Raw genomic sequence first — 22,580 nt, 5'->3', positions numbered from 1 at the left:
GTGTTTTCGTCCGCAGCGCACTCGGCTGAGGGAACAAATAAAAACCTGGGTGGTGTGTACGGAAAGAAAAAAAAAAAGTTTGTGAACCTCTGTTCTAGAATAGGTCACTGGCAACCTGCACATTAGCATTGCCTAAACCCAAGCTGTCACATGAAAAGCCACTCCATCTCCCCTGAATGTGCAGTTTGGACTGAGAGGCACTGCTCTAGATGGCACTGGCCAATTTCAGTAAAATAAAGGAAAAAGAACATGTTGACTTATGCTTCTGGGGTACAAGCAGCAAAAGCAGTGACAACGTGACTAAGTGACCCCTGCAAAATTAAAGGAGCAGAAATTAAAGCGATTTCTAAGAGAAAAATGAAGAGTAACCCTGGGAACTAAAACTAACCTCGGTTCATCCGACACTGCTCTGCTCTAATTTGCACACTATCTTCTCAGAGAAATAGCTCTTTGAGGCTCAGAAGCCACGGGTTTCTTCCCGGCAGCAAGGAAAAACTCGGGCACCGACACTGACCCAGACAGCACGCGTGAGCGCGCGCACACACACGTGCACGCGCTGGTAGCTACGTGTCGGGAGTCACGTGGCCGGCACCGGTGGCGGCAGGCGGTTGGAGGCGCATGCGCAGCTCCCCGGCCCCGCCCCACGTGGTGCGCCGATCTCCCAGCGTCCTCAGCGCCGCTTTCCCGCCAGGACGACGCTCAAGTGGTTTTTCTGCTTCCCTTCGCCTCTTCCGAACACGTTTCTGCTGCTGGATTTTTACGTCCGTCATCCCACCATGCAGCGTGACCCTCCGAAGAAGAAGTCGGAGAAGAAGACAGAAAAGCGGTTCTTTGACGCTGTGTCCTTCGGGAAGGACCTGCTGGCTGGCGGGGTGGCGGCGGCCGTGTCCAAGACGGCCGTGGCGCCCATCGAGCGGGTGAAGCTTCTGCTGCAGGTGCAGGCGTCGTCCAAGCAGATCTCCCCCGAGATGCAGTACAAGGGCATAGTGGACTGTATGCTGCGCATTCCCCGCGAGCAGGGTGAGTAGGGGCGGCCGCCATGCCTTCCCCCCCCCCCGACCCCCCCTCCCCGTGGGTCAGGAGGGGCAACTGCAGGGGCCAGGGCCGTGTCCGTTGGGGGGTGCTGGGTTTGTTTCTTCAACTTGAAAAATTCAATAATGGTAACTAGTCTAAGAGGCTCTGCTTTCCCAGGGCCTGCACGTGACCAGTACTAGTGCAGGGGAGAACACCACCTTCTCTTTCTCTAAATTTCTCCTTCGCAGCAGGATTTACATACACGCCTTGGCGCCTCAGTGCCTGGCTCAGAGGCAGCGTTTGACTCCCAAGATTAGAGATGCTATTAAGCATTTTGCTGTGTGTCAGCAAATGCCCAAGTTGCTTAAATACTTGTTGAAATACTATGTTCTCCAAATATGGGACCATTGGGGGGCCCCCCCCATTAATATTGAAAGAAAGATTTCAAGGGCTAAATAATGAAAGTGCTTTGTTAGCCATTAAATGCCTTCCGGTTGCAGAATGGCTCCTAAGCTAGCTCAGAGAATGTCAGGATAAATTTATCAGAAGTCTTCTATAATCCATCCATATAGTTGGATTCAATTGAAAACTGTACGAACTTTTTTTTTCTTAAATATATTTTTATTGATTTCAGAGAGGAAGGGAGAGAGAGAGGGAAACATCAATGATGAGAGGGAATCATTGATTGGCTGCCTCCTGCACGTTGGACGGAGCCAGCAACCCAGACACGTACCCTTCACCGGAATCGAACCTGGGACCCTTCAGTCCACAGGCAGACACTCTATCCACCGGCTAGGGCTCAGTACGAACTTTCAAAAGGAAATAGACCTATTGACTGTGTGTTCAGAACAAGACATGACGTGGCTTCAACTCCAGTGCAGTTCCCTCTTCCACTCTTAAGTCTGGGTCAGGGTATACTCTCCTATAAAAAGAGCGTTCTCTTCCTAGGGATAAATCTGTTGGGCACAATATGTAGAGTCCAAAGGAGACTCTTAAGGCATCGTCTAAATTATGAATTTTAAATGCCCATCTGAGAGCAGAACCCAGAAAGCATAAGAGTGATTCACATTCTCCACACCCCATTTATTTTATTAGAGCAAGCTCCCCATTTCCTTTAAGGTTTTTACTAGAAAAGTAGGAACGTCTTTCTCCTTAGTTTATATTCTAAAACCTCTTCAGAGAAGTAGGGACTGCTTTATTATTAGCTGATCTACTTTACATATTTATGCTTCATTATTAGCTAATCTACTTTACATATTTAGTCGGGTGAAGTTAAATACTGTGGTCAGATTGTGGTGACCAGTGCTGATTTATATTTTAAATGTTCTTGGTAATATTTAAATCTGAACATATTCAATATGGCTCTTATAAATTGTGTTCATTCTGAATAGTATTTCAGTTTCTGGTTTCTGTACCTTCAAAGATGAGATGATAAAAGCAGAACTTGAAGATGTTTCCTATTCTTGTATACAGGGCCTTCTTATGAATACACCACAGTATATAACCTACGGTAAAAGGTTAATAATTCACAACAGGGTTAATATTGCCATCTAGGGGCTTTCTGTGAAACTTGTGGGGAATTTTTTAGTTAGCACAAAGATAGAGGGGTGTAATCTTTAATTGTAATAACGTGAAAGATAAAATCCAGGGAGGCTAAGCATCTTGCTGCTATCCATGGCCAACCTTGCACAAGGAAGATTTATCCTGTATCCTGAAAGACTCAGATTTCTCCTACTGGATATTCATGTAGCAGTAAAACCTGTTTATGATTATCTACGCCTCTAACCCAGAGGTGGGCAAACTTTTTGACTCGAGGGCCACAATGGGTTCTTAAACTGGACTGGAGGGCTGGAACAAAAGCATGGATGGAGTGTTTGTATGAACTAATATAAATTCAAAGTAAACATCATTACATAAAAGGGTACGGTCTTTTTTTTTTTTTTTTTTTTTTAGTTTTATTCATTTCAAACGGGCCGTATCCGGCCCGCAGGCCATAGTTTGCCCACGGCTGCAACCCATGGGTTCTCAACCTGTGGGTCTCGACCCCTTTGGGGATCGAATGACCCTTTCACAGTGGTCGCCTAAGACCATCAGAAAACACATATAATTACATATTGTTTTTGTGATTAATCACTATGCTTTAATTATGTTCAGTTTGTAACAATGAAATTGGGGGTCACCACAACATGAGGAACTGTATTAAAGGGTCTCGGCATTAGGAAGGTTGAGAACCTAACCTAACTCTGATTTAATCTAAATACAAACTATCTGGGCATGGTTTTATTAAACACCTCTGCTTTCTTTCTAGCCCAAGGATAGATTTCTCTATTCTTGCTCTGAACATAACTTTAAACATCTCTCTGGATGTCTTTGATACTTGTTATAAGCTTTCCTTGAATTATGAAAGCTTCTGGATTTATCCTGAGTAATGCTGTTCTAAAAGATTTACTCTATTCTTCAGTTGGTTTTATGATCTTCAACTTTGTGGGTTTTTTGTTTTGTTTTGTTAATCCGTTAATCCTCACCTGAGGATTTCTCTCCCCATTGATTTTAGGGAGAGTGGGAAGGAGGGAGGAAGTAGTAGGAAGGAGAGGAGAGAGAGACAGAGACAGACATCAATTGATTGCCTCCCACACGCACCTCAACTGGGTCTGGGATCGAACCTGCAACCCAGGTATGTGCCCCTGACCAGGAATTGAAACCAAGACACTTCAGTTCTCCAGTCACTGCCAGGGCTGATCTTCAACTTTGTATGTGCAGTTTTATTTAATACTTAATGTTTAAATTTGTATTACACAAGTAATGCATGTTTATTATAGACAATTAGAAAAAATAGAGAAGCAAAAAAGTAAAAACAAATAACTGCTAAAATCACTACAGTTAACATTTTGGTGTCTGTGCTGTGATGTTTCACTGAGCAAAATATGCATATGGAAATATATTCTTTTTTTTTTGCATTTTTTTTAATCTTTATTGTTCAGATTATTACGTTTGTTCCTCTTTCCCCCCCCCCCATAACTCCCCTCCTCTCAGTTCCCGCCCCACCCTCCGCCCTCACTCCCCACCCACTGTCCTCATCCATAGGTGCACGATTTTTGTCCAGTCTCTTCCCGAATCTACCACACCCCTTTCCCCCCCAAGAATAGTCAGTCCATTCCCTTTCTATGTTCCTGATTCTATTATAATCAACAGTTCATTCTGTTCATCAGATTATTTATTCACTTGATTCTTAGATTCACTTGTTGATAGATGCATATTTGTTGTTCATAATTTGTATCTTTACCTTTTTCTTCCTCTTCCTCTTCTGAAAGGATACCTTTCAGCATTTCATATAATCCTGGTTTGGTGGTGATGAACTCCTTTAGCTTTTCCTTATCTGTGAAGCTCTTTATCTGACCTTCAATTTTGAATGATAGCTTTGCTGGATAAAGTAATCGTGGTTGTAGGTTCTTGGTATTCATCACTTTGAATATTTCTTGCCATTCCCTTCTGGCCTGCAAAGTTTCTGTTGAGAAATCAGCTGACAGTCGTATGGGTATTCCCTTGTAGGTAACTGGGTTTCTTTCTCTTGCTGTTTTTAAGATTCTCTCTTTGTCTTTTGCTCTTGGCATTTTAATTATGATGTGTCTTGGTGTGGTCCTCTTTGGATTCCTTTTGTTTGGGGTTCTCCGCGCTTCTTGGACCTGTAAGTCCATTTCTTTCACCAGGTGGGGGAAGTTTTCTGTCATTATTTCTTCAAATAGGTTTTCAATATCTTGGTCTCTCTCATCTTCTGGCACCCCTATAATTCTGATGTTGGTACGCTTGAAGCTGTCCCAGAGGCTCCTTACACTATTTTCGCATTTTTGGATTCTTTTTTCATTTTGCTTTTCCCATTGGGTGTTTTTTGCTTCCTCGCATTTCAAATCATTGACTTGATTCTTGCGCTCCTCTGGTCTGCTGTCGGGAGTCTGTATAATATTCGTTATTTCAGTCCGTGTATGCTTAATTTCTAGTTGGTTCCCCAATATAACATCGAGGGTCTCATTAGATTTCTTGAGGCTCTCACAACATTTATCGGCGGTCTCACCAGTCTTTTCGAGGGCCTTACTAAGTTTATCGGCAGCTTCTAGACAGTTCTTAAGAGACCTTAAAAGTGTGGTTCTGAACTCAATATCCTCCATTGACAGTTTTGTCCTGTTTCTTTGTCTCCGCATTTTTTATGCTTTCTTGGTACACCCCCTAGTGGTCTTTGTGCGCAGTCTTGTTGCCTTTAAGCCTTGATTGATGTCGGCAATACCGGGGGTGAGTTGACCTCCAGGCTAACTGGCTATGAGAGTCCGCTGGGTCTGCAGTGGGAGGGCTTCTGTGCTGGATCTCTAAGGCGGTGCTAATCTAGCCTTTGCCTGAGGCTATCCGGCAAATGGTTCTGCGCAGGGCTTGGGCGGGGCGGGTCCCAGGGGATCTACAGGGCTGGCCGGAGAGAGCAGTTATGGCTGCTCTCAGTTCCTTCCCCAGGGGCTCTGCCTCTCAGAGTCCCAGCAATGGCTGCAAACCTCGGAGAGAAAGCTGCCTTCGAGTTCCGACCGAAGCCAGACAGTCCCGCTTCTCCCGTTTGAGTCTTGCTCCCCAGAGACTCGCCCGGATCTGGAGCTCAGAGTCTGAAACTCCCTCCGGATTGAAAACAACAACCGCGCCCTCCACCACCAGCCCGCTCCGGGCGCGCACTCCGCACCTGAGTATTTCACTTCAGCACTGCGCCTCCTCTGAGTCTGGGTATGATATTCTCTTTCCTCCTAGTTGTAGAATTTCCACTCAGCCAGCCTTCCTGTGGTTTTGGATGATGTCCGTTCTGTCCTTTAGTTATATCTCTGAAGTGGTTGTTCGAGGCAGCGATCTCCTGCGTTAACCTACGCTGCCATCTTGGTTTCTCCCGGAAATATATTCTTAATTAAAGCAATTGTTGTATTTAATATATTGTGAAATAGCCTTTTAAAAATCTGAACTCTGCAGTCTCATTTTTAAGAGCCTACCAGAACTCTTCTCATTTAGGTGTTCCTGGCCATGAGTTCATCAGCTATCTTTAAACTTTTCCAAACTTATTTTTTTGAAGGCTAGAGCAGTGAAGTTTTTATTTGAAGAATGTTTTGGGACATGCAAATAACATTCGATATTTACTTTATTTAAATAAAATGGGAAAATAAGCTTTACTGATATTTAGTGTGTGAATTGGCACTGGCATTTATAATTGGGCCAAAAGTCAGTTACATATCATGGGACACTAAGGCATTCTAAAAAAGGAGTAGGGGTTAGTTCCACAATGTAGAGGGGATGACAGGCACTCGTCCTCAGGTATTACATAATAAACATGTTATAGTTTATGTTTGCTCAGCTAAATGGATCTACAGAGACAAGAAGACTATTTGAATATTTTAAATTTATCAACAAGAATATTTGAAATATAATGTACACTATTCTTAAAAATTTACCTCGCTCTAAAGATGCCTTAAGATAGTAGGAAATGATGGCATAAAAACATCATGTGGCTCAGTAGTTGAGTCAGCCTATTAACCAGTAGGTCCCAGTTTGGTTCCTGGTCAGGGCACACGCCCAGATTGGGTGTTCACTAAGCTAGGTGGAGAGGTATCTTATTCAGAGTAGTAAGATGAAACCATTTGACAATTTGCAATCTAGTAAAAAGAATTATGGCTACTGAAGAACAAGCCTGTTGCATTCTGGGGCAGCTCTGGATTATAAAGGTAGCTCTGAAATATAAGGGTAACACATATTAGGATTGGTCAATATATTGAGATTTGAAGTGGGAAGATCATTAATCTCTAAAGTTTCTTCCTATCAATTATAAAGCCTTCAATTATAAATTGTTCCCTTTTCTGTCTGGGTTCCAGAACATAAAGATAAGGATGCTTTAGACTTCTTTCACTTTCTCTTTCTCATAAGTATGTATACAAACCAATTCTGTTCTAGAAGCCTTACTACTATAAGAATTGTATGTCAGGATTTGGAAATGACCCTTAGAATTACTAACTTCTCTGACAAATACTCCTGAACTGTTTTTCTAACTAGTGAAGAAACCTATATTCAACTGATAATGGTTTTCCAGAGGTTGTTAGGTATTCAAGGCTTTTTATTGGAAACTAGAGGCCCAGTGCATGAAATTGGTGCACAGAGGGGAAGGTGTCCCTCAGCCAAGCCTGCCCCCTCTCACAGTTGGGAGCCCTCCTGGGCGGGAGGCGACCTGGTGATCAGGGGAAAGCAACGCCCCCATCACACCTCTGCTGCTGCCACTGCCGGCAGCACAAGCCTCAGCCAGCCCTGGTTACCTGAGCCTCGGGCGGCCCTGGATGGCTGGGCAGCCACCATCCGAGGCTTGCCTGTGCCTTGGGCTGGCCCTGGGGGGCTGAGGGAACTGGGGGACTCCAGAGGAGGGCGCACAGAGCTGCCGGGCCCACCTGGGGTGGGACCGGCCTTGCCGTGCACCTGCCGCCCTAGCGGGGCTGAGGGGACCGGGCGCCGCCATCTTGTGGCTGTGGGGACTGCCATCTTTGAGGGCGTGGCAGTCAATTAGCATATTCCCTCCTTATTGTCTGTGGGTGCCCAATCTTTGCGAAGGTGTGAGGGTCAATTAGCATATTCTCTCTTTATTAGATAGGATTAACAAAATTGGAATGGAAATACATGGAGTTAATACTACTTTTTTTCTTCAGTGGAGACACAAATTTTTTTTTTCATGAGAAATGGATTTGCTTTTAAATAGTTCAAATAACTAAGTTTGTTAAAGCTATGGGAATTATTTAATGATAATACAGTATAAGTTTATATGTAGTATGTCTTCTTTTGTAGGTTTCTTCAGTTATTGGCGTGGCAATCTTGCAAATGTCATTAGGTATTTTCCAACACAAGCTCTAAATTTTGCTTTTAAGGACAAATACAAACAACTTTTCATGTCTGGAGTTAATAAAGAAAAACAGGCAAGTATAGATAATATCTCTCAAATTTTCTAAGAAATGGTTGGTTTGTCTTACGTATGATGGGAGGATGTGCTCAAGTGGTAAAAAAAAAATATTTAAAGCAGTTACTGTTACAATATTTCTAAGTTGTAGAAATTATATGTGAAAACCACAACTTTTACAAATTTCTTTGAACACAGTTTTAATATTTAAGGCATCTCTTGTCTCAAAGCAGTATTTCTCTGAATAAATATTAATTTTAATGTAATTATATTTTATAATCACTACTACACTAGAAAAATTTAGCATTTTGTCTGCTTTTATTAAGCAAAAAAGAAAAATCAGTCAAGTGGTATGTATTTCTGCCCTAGCTGGTTTGGCTCAGTGAATAGAGTATTGACCTACAGATTGAAGGGTCCCAGACAAGGGCACATGCCTGGGTTTCAGGTTCTATCCCCAGTAGGGGGCATGTAGGAGGCAGCTGATCAATGATTCTCTTTCATCATTGATGTTTCTATCTGTCCCTCTCCCTTCCTCTCTGAAATCAGTAAAAATATATTTTTTAAAAAAGAGATATGTATTTCCAACCCTGAGGTAATTTATTCCTTAAAAAAGCAAGTTGTTTCTTCTTTATTACTAAGGACCTATTTAGCTGATTTTTTTTGTTTTGTTTTTAAATCCCCACCTGAGGATATTTTCCCATTTATTTTTAGAGTGAGTGGATGAGAGAGGGAAAGACAGAAATTTCCATGTGAGAGAAACATATCAATTGGTTGCCTCTTGCACCAGCACCACCAGGGTATGGGCTGGGGAAGGGAAGAATCTGAAACTGGGGTTCAAAATTGAATTTGGGACCCTTCGGTCCCCAGGCCAATGCTCTATCCACTGAGCCAAACCAGCTAAGGTTAGCTGAGATTTAAAGTGCATAGTATAGCCCTGGTTTGGCTCAGTGGATAGAGTGTCAGCCTGCGGACTGAAAGGTCCTGGGTTCGATTCCGGTCAAGGGCATGTACCTAGGTTGCGTGCACATCCCCAGTAGGGGGTGTGCGGGAGGCAGCTGGTCGATGTTTCTCTCTCATCATCGATGTTTCTGACTCTCTATTCCTCTCCCTTCCTCTCTGTAAAAAATCAATAAAATATATTTTAATAAAATAAAGTGCATAGTATATATAATCTAAAGCAGGGGTGGGCAAACTTTTTGACTCGAGGGCCACAATGGGTTCTTAAACTGGACCGGAGGGCCGGAACAAAAGCATGGATGGAGTGTTTGTGTGAACTAATATAAATTCAAAGTAAACATCATTACATAAAAGGGTACGGCCTTTTTTTTTTTAGTTTTATTCATTTCAAAAGGGCCGAATCCGGCCCGCGGGCCGTAGTTTGCCCACGGCTGATCTAAAGGCATAATTACCTCATGTGTCCACTCTCGCTAATTTGGGCTACTTTTTCTGGAGGCCATTAAAGTATTTTGCAATTTCAGTATGTCAGCATCTAAACTGTACCTCCTAGACTGCCTGGTAAGAAACAAAGGACATGTAGACAAGTATTCTGGATAGTATGATATGCGTTGTTACAGATGTTTACTTTAGAAAATCAGTTTGTAAATCTGGCCTTTCAGCCTTTAGAAAAATAAGGATTTCACACAGTTAGGTTCTGTAGTTTAATAACCACATTTTAATTTAATATGTTTCAGTTCTGGAGATGGTTTTTGGCAAACCTGGCTTCTGGCGGAGCAGCTGGGGCAACATCTTTATGTGTAGTATATCCACTAGATTTTGCTCGAACCCGAATAGGTGTTGATATTGGAAAAGGTATGGGATTTTTAGAAATACTAACCCTTCCTTCTTTGTGTTTTGAATAATGTATTATTTATTCTAAAATTATGCTGTAAAAAGTGTTAGTTACAGTCTAAAAATTGTATTCTCAACCAAATGGTAAGGTCATAGGGGCTAAAGATTGCTACTTTTTTTCTTTTCCCTTAAAAGAGGAAAGGGGAAGGCCAACACTCTAGTAACAAAAGAGCAAACATAAAGACTGTTTATAACTTACTTCCTTTTTTATTTCCCTAGAGAGCTACCTCCTAGATCCCTCATACACTTACTCCTGCCTCAACTATGACTCCTCTCTAGGTTAGATGTACAGCTCTCATGCTAGAGATTCCCTTTCCCACTGTTCCTATGTATTTTATTTACCATATCTTCTATATTTTTGCTATGCAACTGTTTTGGTAGATTATGTTCTTCTGAGCTTTCTGAAAAGAGTGGAACAGGAGATAAGTTGAGATCTTGCTTATTTAAAAATATCTCTGTTTTATCCTCTTAATTCTTGGCCATATAAAAAAATTCTGGGTTTAAATTTAATTTCTTTCACAATTTAAAAAGTATTACTCTGGATTCTAGTTTCTAATATTGCTCTTAAGAAGTCAATCTCTTACTGTTGATCCTTTTGGATGTACCTTTTTTTCTTTTTAATCACCTTATATCCCTGATGACCTGATATTTCACAAGATGTATCTTTGTGTGAGTCTTTTTTCTGTAATTGTGGAGGCAACTCAGTCTGGAGGTTTATGTTCATTTCTTAGGATGGCAGAGGAGAAAGAGACTTGGCTGCTCAGGGTGAAGTAGATTTTGAGTATCCAAATGCTACTTTGCTTTCACTACAGGAATAGTACAGTACTTAGTCCCCCTAATTTCTAAGTTTTTCTGAGGTTGGAGTCCAGGGCTTTCTTCTCAACAATATCTCCTTCTGCAAGAAAATAAGTTTCAGTTTTCTCTGCTCTACTTACTGAGGTTCCACTCCTCCCCCTCCTTTCCGTCATGCTAAAATTTGTGGATTTTTGTCAATATTCTTCTTTGCCTATATGGCTTTAAACCTGTTTTCTTTACTAGAGGCCTGGTACACGGATTCATGCACTGGTGGGGTCCTTTGGCCTGGCCTGTGCCCTCTCACAATCCAGGACCCCTCGGGGGATGTCGGAGGCCCAGTGCACGGATTTGGTCCAATCCCCACAGGCCAGGCTGAGTGGCACCACCAGTGCACAGATCCATGCACTGGGCCTCTAGTATGCATATAAGATCTTTTGTTAATCTCTTCCTACCCTCCCACCTCCTCCCTTCCCTCTGAGATTCATCAGTTTGTTCCATGCTTCCATGCCTGTGCGTTGAGCATCTGCCCCCTGGTGGTCAGTGTGCATCATAGCTACCCGTTGAACACTTGCTTAGGCTTTATATATATAGTATCATTTTAATAAAATGTCTTAAGGGAGCAGAGATTCATTTAATAAATATTTCTTCATTGCATGCTGTGAACCAGGTATGCACGTACGCGCGCTCTCTCTCTCCCCCTCTCTCTGTCACTTTCACACACATGCACACAAAATATAAAACATGGAATTTGCAGCTCATGTACCTTATAGTGTAGTGGGGGACACAAGTAAAAAACAATGAAGCAATGACTAAAATATACTGCCACTTAGCAGTAAATGTCATAAAAAAATTAGGAGAAGGGAGTGACATCAATTTTAGATAAGTGATCAGAGAAAATATCTCAGAAAGGATAACAGTTTGAGGAAAAATGAAAATAGGGGTTCCATCTTATCATGTTTAACTGGCAGTCCAAATTTTCTTGTTATTGCTAAGAAAGTGAAAACAATTCATGTTACTTATTTAAGTTCAGTAGTTTTGTTTTCTCTGAAAATTGGGAGAATTTAGCTTATTTTGAAGGATTATATTCTACACATAATATTTCAATTATTGGCAAAGAGTTCAAGTCAGGGGACAATAAAACAAAACCAACAAACACTCAAAAACTGTGACACTCCATCTAAAATGTTAATGATTCTTAAGTTACTAGTTTTTAGTTTTGTCTTTTTGCTCTTCAACTGAAACAAGTCATGAAGTTTTTCATTCCTAATGAAAACTAAAAATTTCTAAATTCCTAGTTGTTACATTTCTAGTAACTTCTGGTAATTTTATTGAGCCTATCATATTGCTTGAATTAGATTGGTTTTATAAGAGATTAATATTTTAAAAAATTTAAAGATACTATTTGAAACCTTAATTATTTGTTAACTAATGGGAGAATTTTGATGTGTGCTTTTATTTTGTTAGATTTTTAAGTGGCAATTCCAAATACTTTAAATCTGTAAAATGTTTAAATAAAATATTTATCTGATGTATAATGCTGCTAATAAATTTTAAATGGCTTTATTTTAGGTGCTGCAGAGCGACAATTCAAGGGTTTAGGTGACTGTATTATGAAAATAGCAAAATCAGATGGAATTACTGGTTTATACCAAGGGTTTGGTGTTTCAGTACAGGGCATCATTGTGTACCGAGCCTCTTACTTTGGAGTTTATGACACAGTTAAGGTAATTTGGGGCTTTAGTGTATATTAAATGGTTCGTTTCCTTTTTTAAATTCTTTATTGTTTAAAGTATTACATGTAGTATTACATATGTCTCCTTTTTCCCCTCATTGACCTCCCTGGCCACTATCTCCCTTCCCCCTCCCCCACTACCCCCTGCCCCGCACATGCCCTCACCCCACTAGTGTCTGTGTCCATTGGTTATGCTTATATGCATGCATACAAAGTCCTTTGGTTGATCTCTTACCACCACCACCACCACCCCCGCCTTCCCTCTGAAGTTTGACAGTCTGTTTGATGCTTCTCTGTTTCTGGATCTATTTATGTTCATCAGTTGCTGTTGTTTATTATATTCCACGAATGAGTGAGATCATGTGATATTTATCTTTATCTGACTGGTTTATTTCACTTAGCATAATGCTCTCCATGTCCATCCATGCTGTTGCGAATGGTAAGATTTCTCTCTTCTTTACAGCAGCATAGTATTCCATTGTGTACATGTACCAAAGTTTTTCAATCTGCTCATCTGCTGATGGGCACTTAGGCTGTTTCAGATCTTAGCTATTGTAAATTGTGCTGCTATGAACATAGAGGTACATATGTCCTTTCTGATTGGTGTTTCTGATTTCGTGGGATATATTCCTAGAAGTGGGATTACTGAGTCAAAGGAGAGTTCTATTTTTAATTGTTTTATTGTTTTAATTAGTAACATGTTCAGTAGATATGTTTACTTATAATTATATAAATCAAAATAAATGAATAAGAGACATTATAGAGTTGTTTAATCATGACTTTGCCATTCCTAACTAAATTATAACTCTATTGTGGATCTGATTTGAGATATAGAGCATAAACCCATTAAGTTTTTTTTTTGCTGTTTACACTAAAAAACTCACTATACATCGTATTGCAAATATGAAGCATTCTGGTTAGGCTTACATCATAATCAACTCTTTGACATACAGAAAGGCTCTGACAGAAATCCCTGATTTTACATTGAGTTTATTATCTCATTTTTCACATGCAAATAGTAAGTTTACCATCACCATTTTAGAAAGTAGGCAAGGCATAATTAGTTAAATATAATAAATGCTACTATAGCTCAGGTGTTTATTAGGTACTGTTAGATTCTTTATTGTATTCTCCAGATTGTTTTAGCAATTGCCTTTTCATTTCAGATTTTAATATTTCTATAAGGTAGGAAAGAGAAAGAATGTAACAATGGCTACCATTTTTTAGCTATTACTTAGTTCTAGGAACTTCGTTAAGTTCTTTACATCCTCACAGTGTTTTATGATAGCTTTTTTAAAAAATGTTTCTATTGATTTTTGAGGGGGGAAGGGAGAGAGAGAGAGAGAGAGAGAGAGAGAGAGAGAGAGAGAGAGAGAGAGAGAACACCATACATCAAGAGAATCATTGACCAGCTGCCTCCTGCACACTCCCTATTGGAGATCAAGCCTACAACCCGGGCATGTATCCTGACCAGGACTCGAACCAGTGATTTGTTCAACCACTGAGCCACACTGGCTGGGCAAGGATAGCTTTTAATATCCCCATTTTAAAGAGAAATAACTGAGGAGTGGTTAAGTAACTTACTTATATGGCAAGCAAAATATCCCATTATCTTAATAACTATATCATAATGCTTCCAACATTAGGCAATGAAATTAATATTAGTATTATTTATTAAATTAGATTAAAAGTTGATGGAAGTTTTATAATAGTTTGCTATATTATCTCTACCCTCTATTAAAATAGTTGCATATCATTTTTATTATGGTTCAGACATAGAACTTTTAGTTTATAGTGTGTTTTTTCTTATGTATATTTACTTAATAACAGAAAAGTTTATGTGCACTTTCCCTCTTTGCTCTATTAGCACCTCTAGTAGCTGTGAAATTTAGGAATGTTTCTTCACTAAGTGCTTTAAAGCTGTTTATCAAATATTATCTTTTGATGATAATAGCAGGCATTATTTCAATTTTGTTTCAACTCTGTGAAGAGCCATGAACAACTTTTTTGGTCACTGGCTGTTATCTTCCCTAGTTTTAAGTGCCATTAATGACAAATCAATTTAGAAAATATGCTTTTTTTCCCCAAATATGTTTGTATAGTATAGTCATGTATGACATTCTCCTTTCTAACTGATATCCTGCTAATATTTCAATTTTTCCACATTAAATTCAACTGTTTTTAATTGCATCTTAAATATAATTGAGCCTTCTTTCATATATTCCTAAGAGTTATTCTTTGACTTAAGATTTAAGATGCTTTAGAAATTTAGATAGTTACTTTATACATTTTTTTTTCGTAGGGCTTATTACCCAAACCAAAGGAAACCCCATTTCTTATCTCCTTTTTCATTGCTCAAGTTGTGACTACATGCTCTGGAATACTCTCTTATCCCTTTGACACAGTTAGAAGACGTATGATGATGCAGGTATTTTATATTATTATTTGAAAGTTTAGTTGAGTTTTCCACTATCTCTGATACTCAGGTATAATTTATTCAAATTTTAGAGACATTTTGACTGGAAAATAGGTCGTTGGTTAATAAATGCATGCTGTGCTCTCGCCCAGTGGCTCGGTTGGAGCATTATCCCATACACCAAAAGGTTGCCGTTTTGATTCCCAGTCATTTGCGGGTTCAAACCCCTACGGCAGGCAACCGATCAATATTTTTCTCAAATTCATCTCTCTCTCTCCCTCTCTCCCTCCTCGAATTCATCTCTCTCTCTCCCTCTCTCCCTCCTTCCCCCTATCCCTCCTCCCCATCCTCTCTAAAAATCAATAAAAACATATCTTCAGGTGAACATTAAAAAATAAATAAATGCATGTAGTTTTGACTTGTATTTCTTTACTGTTACTATTATTAGACAGCCAGCATCCAGCAAAGCTTTTTTTTTCTTCTGCTATGAGAACAGAAATGCTTTCTACTCCTGTAGCATATATTGTTTGAAGGGTAGAGGAAGATGGTAGGGATTGAATGAGTATGTCTGTCTTAACTGAATATTAGATCAAGTAGAATAAGGCTAGTCACAACTTAGGTAATATCATTAGTTGTAGTATATTTCAATAAAAGTAAATAATTTTCACTTCAAAGATGAAAACTTGTTAATGATCTATGTTCTAAATATAGTCAGTTTTGATACATTCAATCTCCAATGCTGTTACTTGTTAACATTCATTCATTCAGCAAATATTTGACTGCCTAATCTATGCCAAGTTATGGTGACACAAGTAAAATAAAGCAGAACCTGCACCAAAATTCATAGCATAGTATTAAAGGCATACAGTTAATGGTTTAAATAGAAATGTGCATAGGTTCCAGGAATGCAATAGAAGAGGGTGCCCAAATGCTTACTGTGATCAGATTGGGCCTCTTGCAGAGCTCATCTCAGTAAATAGGCATTTTCCCTGGGGAGAGAACATTCTAAGCAGAGTAGAACAAACATAGTACATAGAGGTACACTTGAGAAGTAGTTACTTATACCCAGATGATAGGTTTCATGGGGCAAGTGCAAATAATGAGGCCAGAAAGCTAGAAAAGTTCTGTATGGCTTACTATGCCAGATACTGTCCTAAGGATTTTACACTTTAACTCATTTAATTCTCAGAGTAATCCAAAGAGGTGTGGTTACTATCATTACCCTCATTTTATGTCTATGAAATGGTCCTGGAAGAACACACTAGGTCACCAGAAAGGGTAAAACATTATCTAACCTATTACATCATTCTTGGACCATCCTTAAAAGTTATTCGATTTATACCTTTGTTTCTTCTTGATCTATATCTAGCTCTAGTTTAATATATTGAGAACTTTTTATCTTCACCCAAGGACATGCTTAGAAAGAGGAAGGGAGAGAGAAAGAGAAAGATCAGTGTGAGAGAAACATCAATTGATTGCCCTCTGTATGCTACCCTGACTGGGAATCAAACCGGCAATCTTTTGATGCACAGGACAACACCAACTGAGCCACTCTGGCTGGGCTACATTGTAACATGTTTTAAATGAAAAATTAATTTGCACAGTATAGTAATAAGTCTGTATTGTGGATTAGTAAATGGTACTGTATCAATGTTAAGTTTTCTGATTTTGATAACTATGCTTTGGGTATGTAAGAAAATATTCTTAGAAAATGCACACTGAAATGTTTAAAGATAATGATCATGATATTTGCAACTTACTGTCAAAATAACTGAATTTCAGTGTATTGCTAGGGCTGCTGTAACAAAGTACAATAGATAAGAGATTTATTTTCTTTTTTTAAAAAATATATATTTATTTCAGAGAGGAAGTGAGAAGGAAAGAGATAGAAACATCAGTGATGAGAGAGAATCAGCTGCCTCCTGCACGCCCCCTACTGGGGATTGAGCCCACAACCTGGGCATGTGCCCTTTACCAGAATAGAACCTGGAACCCTTTAATCTGAAGACCAACACTCTATCCACTGAGCCAAACTGGCTAGGGCAAGATTTATTTTCTTTTTTCTTTTTTTTTTTTTTTTTTTTTTTTTTTATTGTCAGAATTCCTAGGTTTATTGCTATCCTCCACAGACATTCATAAGCACAATTGCTCATGTACCCTAGTTTGCTGTAAAAACATCATAATTCTTTATGTTTCAACAACTTTAAAAAAGGTTAGGCTTACTGTTGAGGGCCGCTAGTAAACACTCAGGCATCTTTAATTATGTCGGCTGAAACTCAGAGCGCAGGCAGAGCCACGCCCTGGGGGCAGACCTAATCAAGAGATTGGGACACCACTCAGTTTGACCTTCCTGCCCAGTGTGAAGGGGATGGATCCCCAGGTAGATATGGACCCAGGCAGATAAAAAATTATGATGCATGCACACACATAGTTAGGAAGCATTGTACTAAATGTCCAAATAAAATATATATTAAAAATATTTGAGTTTTCCACTTTTAGGCCAAGATGGAGTAACAGGAACTAGATTTACCCTCCTGACTGAAACAATTAAAAACCAACATAATAGCCTTGCTGGCATAGTTTAGTGGTTGAGCATTGACCTATGAACCAGGAGGTCACGGTTAAATTCCTGGTCAGGAGGCAGCCAATGATTCTCTCTCATTGTTTTTGTTTTTTTTTTAAATTAAATCTTTATTGTTCAGATTATTACATTTGTTCCTTTTTTTTTCCCCCCATAACTCCCCTCCTCCCAGTTCCCGCCCCACCCTCCGCCCTCACTCCCCACCCACTGTCCTCATCCATAGGTGCACGATTTTTGTCCAGTCTCTTCCCACATCTCCCACACCCCTTTCCCCCCCAAGAATAGTCAGTCCATTCCCTTTCTATGTCCCTGATTCTATTATAATCAACAGTTCATTCTGTTCATCAGATTATTTATTCACTTGATTCTTAGATTCACTTGTTGATAGATGCATATTTGTTGTTCATAATTTGTATCTTTACCTTTTTCTTCCTCTTCCTCTTCTGAAAGGATACCTTTCAGCATTTCATACAATCCTGGTTTGGTGGTGATGAACTCCTTTAGCTTTTCCTTATCTGTGAAGCTCTTTATCTGACCTTCACTTCTGAATGATAGCTTTGCTGGATAAAGTAATCTTGGTTGTAGGTTCTTGGTATTCATCACTTTGAATATTTCTTGCCACTCCCTTCTGGCCTGCAAAGTTTCTGTTGAGAAATCAGCTGACAGTCGTATGGGTATTCCCCTGTAGGTAACTGAGTTTCTTTCTCTTGCTGTTTTTAAGATTCTCTCTTTATCTTTTGCTCTTGGCATTTTAATTATGATGTGTCTTGGTGTGGTCCTCTTTGGATTCCTTTTGTTTGGGGTTCTCCGAGCTTCTTGAACCTGTAAGTCCATTTCTTTCACCAGGTGGGGGAAGTTTTCTGTCATTATTTCTTCAAATAGGTTTTCAATATCTTGCTCTCTCTCATCTTCTGGCACCCCTATAATTCTGATGTTGGTGCGCTTGAAGCTGTCCCAGAGGCTCCTTACACTATCCTCGCATTTTTGTATTCTTTTTTCATTTTGCTTTTCCGGTTGGATGTTTTTTGCTTCCTCGCATTTCAAATCATTGACTTGATTCTTGCGCTCCTCTGGTCTGCTGTCGGGCGTCTGTATAATATTCGTTATTTCAGTCCGTGTGTGCTTAATTTCTAGTTGGTTCCCCAATATAAGATCGAGGGTCTTATTAGTTTTCGTGTAGATCTCATTAAGTTTATCGGCAGCTTCTAAACAGTTCTTGAGAGACCTTAAAAGTGTGGTTCTGAACTCTATTTCTTCCATTGACAATTTTGTCCTGTTTCTTTGTCTCCGCATTTTGTTATGCTTCCTTGGTGCACCCCCTAGTGGTCTTTGTTCGCAGTCTTATAGATAAATCTTGATTGTTGTAGCTAATTCCAGGGAGGGTTTGACCTCCAGGCCAAGTGGCTCTGAGAATCAGCTGTGTCAGCAGTGAGAGAACTTCTGTCCTCTAGGGAGGTGCTAATCTAGCCTTTGCCTGAGGCTATCCGGCAAATGCCTCCGTGCAGGGCTTGGGCGGGGCGGGTCGCACAGGATCAACAGGGTGGGCCGGAGAGAGCAGTTATGGCGGCTCTCAGTCCTGTCCCAAGGGGCTCTGCCTCTCTGAGTCCCAGCACCCGCTGCAAAGCTCGGAGAGAAAGCTGCACTCGCTCTGACCGAAGCCAGACAGTCCCGCTTCTCCCGTTTGAGTCTGGGTCCCTAAAGACTCGCCCGGATCTGGTGCTCAGAGTCTGCGACTCCCTCCCGATTGAAAACAACAACCGCGCCCTCCGCCGCCAGCCCGCTCCACGCACTCCACACCTCAGAATTTGACTTCAGCACTGCGCCTCCTCTGAGTGTCCGTGTGCGTTTCTCTTTCCTCCTAGTTGTAGGACTTCCACTCAGCCAGCGTTCCTGTGGTTCTGGGTGATGTCCCTTCCGTTTTTTGGTTTCACTTTCGAAGTAGTTGTTCAAAGCAGCAAACTCCGGCGTTAACCTATGCCGCCATCTTGGTTCTTCAAGATTTATTTTCTTACTGTCTTGGAGCATAAATGTTCAAGTCAAGGTGTCCACCAGGGTTAGTCCCTTCTGAGGGTATGTCTCCTTGGTTTATAGATGGCTGTCTTTTCCCTACGTGTTCCCATGGTCCTTTTGTCTCTCTTCTTAAAAAGGAGGTCATATTGTATAACAGTGCACCCTAATGTGCTCATTTGATCTTAGATACCTTTATAGTTATCTGAAGATAACTATAGTCAGTCACATTTGAGTAAGTATGTTGAGTCACATATAGTTAGTGTGTGTGACTATATAGTTAGTCACATTTTTAGGTGTACTGAGGATTTAGACTTCAATATGTGGACTTTGTAGGCACACAATTCAGCCCATAACAGTACTGTTGAATTTTTGTACTTTTATTTTATATCCCACAACTTTCTTAAACCCTATTACGAATACTAATCTATGTGTACACTCTTTGAATATTTTTATTTTACACAGAGGCCTACAATCTGCAAAAAATGCCAGGTTCTTTCATTTCTTTTATCAATACTTATACCTTGTATTTCTTTTTCTTGCATTTATGCACTGTTTGCATTTATGCTCCTGTTACAGTGGTATATTAAAGAAGTAATTGGCCACCTTGTCTTGCTCTAATCTTATAAGGCAGTGGTTGGCAAACTGCGGCTGGCGAGCCACATGCGGTTCTTTGGCCCCTTGAGTGTGGCTCTTCCTAAGCCTTAGGAGTACCCTAATTAAGTTAATAACAATGTACCTACCTATATAGTTTAAGTTTAAAAAATTTGGCTCTCAAAAGAAATTTCAATCGTTGTACTGTTGATAATTGGCTCTGTTGATTAATGAGTTTGCCGACCACTGTTATAAGGAGTGCCTTCAGTGTTACATAATTTAATGTTAGCTGTGGGGTTTTTGTAGTTATCCATTGTCAAGCTATGGCTGTTCCTTTCTGTTTTGGGTTATAATAGGTAGTAATTATGAATGGCAGTCATGCTTTTTTTATATCTATTGACATCAGATCATATTTTACTTTTCATGTGAATATATAATATCTTAATCTATTCTTTAAAATATATTTTTATTGGTTTCAGAGAGGAAGGGAGAGGGAGAGATAAATAGAAACATCAGTGATGAGAGAGAACCATTGATTGGCTGCCTCCTGCACATCCCCCACTGGGGATCAAGTCTGCAACCTGGGCGTATGCCCTTTGCCCTTGACCAGAATTGAACCCGGGACCCTTCAGTTTACAGGCTGACACTCTATCCACTGAGCCAAACCTGCTAGTGCTGTTTATCTATTTTCCAGAGCCAACCCAACCTTTTGTGCCTGGAATAAATCCAGCTTGGTCATGATGTGTTGTATTTTGTATCCCTTATTGGGTTTGATTGGCTAGTTTTTGTTCAGGATTTTAACATCCATGTTTCAGTGACATTGGCTTGGAATTATTCCTTCTTATATTGTCCTAATTTTGATATCAAGGCTTTGTAAGCTTCATAAAATATGTTGGGGATTCTTCTTAATTTTCTCTTCTCTAGAATAATTTATGTAAGATTAAAATTAAATGTTTACTGAATGTTTAGTAGAACTTACATATAAAGCACCTGGTTTTCTTTATGAGAAGATTTTCAGTAACTGAATTTAATGAATTTATTCCATTTTTTCCTATTTTGTTGGTAAATTATGCTTTTAAGAAATTTATTTTTTAATTAATTTATTTTTTAATTAAAACTTCTGAGTTTTCCAAATAATTGCCATGAAGTTTTTTGTAATACCATGTTACTCTTTTTTTTATTTCTTTTTTTTTTTTTATTGATTTCAGAGAGGAAGGGAGAGGGAGATAGAAACATCAATGATTAGAGAGAATCATTGATCGGCTACCTCTTGCACACGCCACACTGGGAATCAAGCCCACAACCAGGCTATATGCCTTGACCAGGAATCAAACTGTGACCTCCTAGTTCATAGGTCAATGCTCAACCATTGACCCACACCAGCTGGTCTATCATGTTTCTCTTAATCTCTGAATCATTTGCTATTTCTAATAGTTTTGGTGCCAGAATGTTTCCAGAAATGTATCAGTAAATTATTTCAAATAACTAATTTTTGGCTTTTCATGCTTTCTGTTGTGTTTATTTTCTGTTTCCTTTATTTTTTTTATTTCTACTTCCTTTGGGTTTATTCTTTGTCTAAAAATGTTTAGATTGCTCATTAATTTCCTTATAAGTTACCACTCAAGCTGCATCTTAAGGAGTTTTGTGGTTATTACTAGGTTTAAAATATTTTCTAAGATGTGTTCTTCTTAATATCCAAACATGATATTTTTCTAGTTACTTTTTTCTTTACTACTGATTTAGCACTTCATTGCAGTGTGGTGAGAGTATAAATAATGGTTTGTGATACCATCTTTTGAAATTTGTTAAGCCTAATATTTGCTCAGTTTTCAAGTATGTCTGCAAAGTATGAGTATTCTCCGACCACTAGATATACATTCAATATATGCCCATTAGCCCAACATACTTACTCAACATGGTATTAATTTTACCTGTACTTAGAGCTGAATAAAATCTATCTTAACGTAAAAGCTCTTATAGTAATGGTAAACTATTTTTTCTTTATGTAGAGCGGTGAGACTGAACGGCAGTATAAAGGAACTATAGACTGCTTTGTGAAGATATACAAATATGAGGGAGGCATTGCATTTTTTCGTGGTGCCTTCTCCAATATCCTTCGTGGTACAGGGGGCGCTTTAGTGTTGGTATTATATGATAAAATTCAAGAATTCATTAATATTGGTAGTGGAGGTAGTTCATAGGAGATTAAATTGAGAAATGCATACATTTAACTTGTTAAACATAAAAATTATATAGCTGCCATTTGTATATATTTTGATAGTTCGTTATTACTGTCAGCATTTTTTAAAGTGGTAATTCTACAATAAAGCATAAGCTTTTTTAAGCATTTAAATAAAAATCAGATAAATGTGGGTTTCCTTCCCACTAAGACTCAAACTCACTTTACTGAGACATTCTACTTAGTATACGTTATTTTTATTAGTTAAAATCTTTTTCTTTTGTGATGAAAAATTAAATGTATAATGTTAAAATATAAGAAATTAAAGTTCTTTAAAAATGCTATTATTTTAATGTAGTTGTCTTCCCTTCTTTTAAAATCATATGACATATATTTCTTTAAAGCTTATCAGAAGATGTCATCATTATATCTTTGGGCATAAGTAAGCTTTCTTCAACATCTCTA

At 39.2% G+C, this 22,580-nt stretch overlaps 1 protein-coding gene across 1 annotated transcript; it reads left to right on the top strand.

Annotated features, from left to right (window-relative positions):
• The first annotated feature begins 714 nt into the window (after positions 1-714).
• On the top strand, positions 715-22,322 carry SLC25A31 (solute carrier family 25 member 31). Its single transcript, XM_059695321.1, has 6 exons — positions 715-1,020; positions 7,855-7,982; positions 9,655-9,772; positions 12,176-12,330; positions 14,641-14,766; positions 21,946-22,322. Exons 1-6 carry the CDS (start codon positions 777-779, stop codon positions 22,135-22,137), a joined length of 963 nt encoding a protein of 320 aa, XP_059551304.1. The 5' UTR covers positions 715-776; the 3' UTR covers positions 22,138-22,322.
• Positions 22,323-22,580: the final 258 nt, after the last annotated feature.

This window comes from Myotis daubentonii, chromosome 5 (genome assembly GCF_963259705.1).
Source record: "Myotis daubentonii chromosome 5, mMyoDau2.1, whole genome shotgun sequence".
NCBI lineage: Eukaryota > Metazoa > Chordata > Mammalia > Chiroptera > Vespertilionidae > Myotis > Myotis daubentonii.
This window is presented reverse-complemented; position numbering and strand designations above follow the sequence as displayed.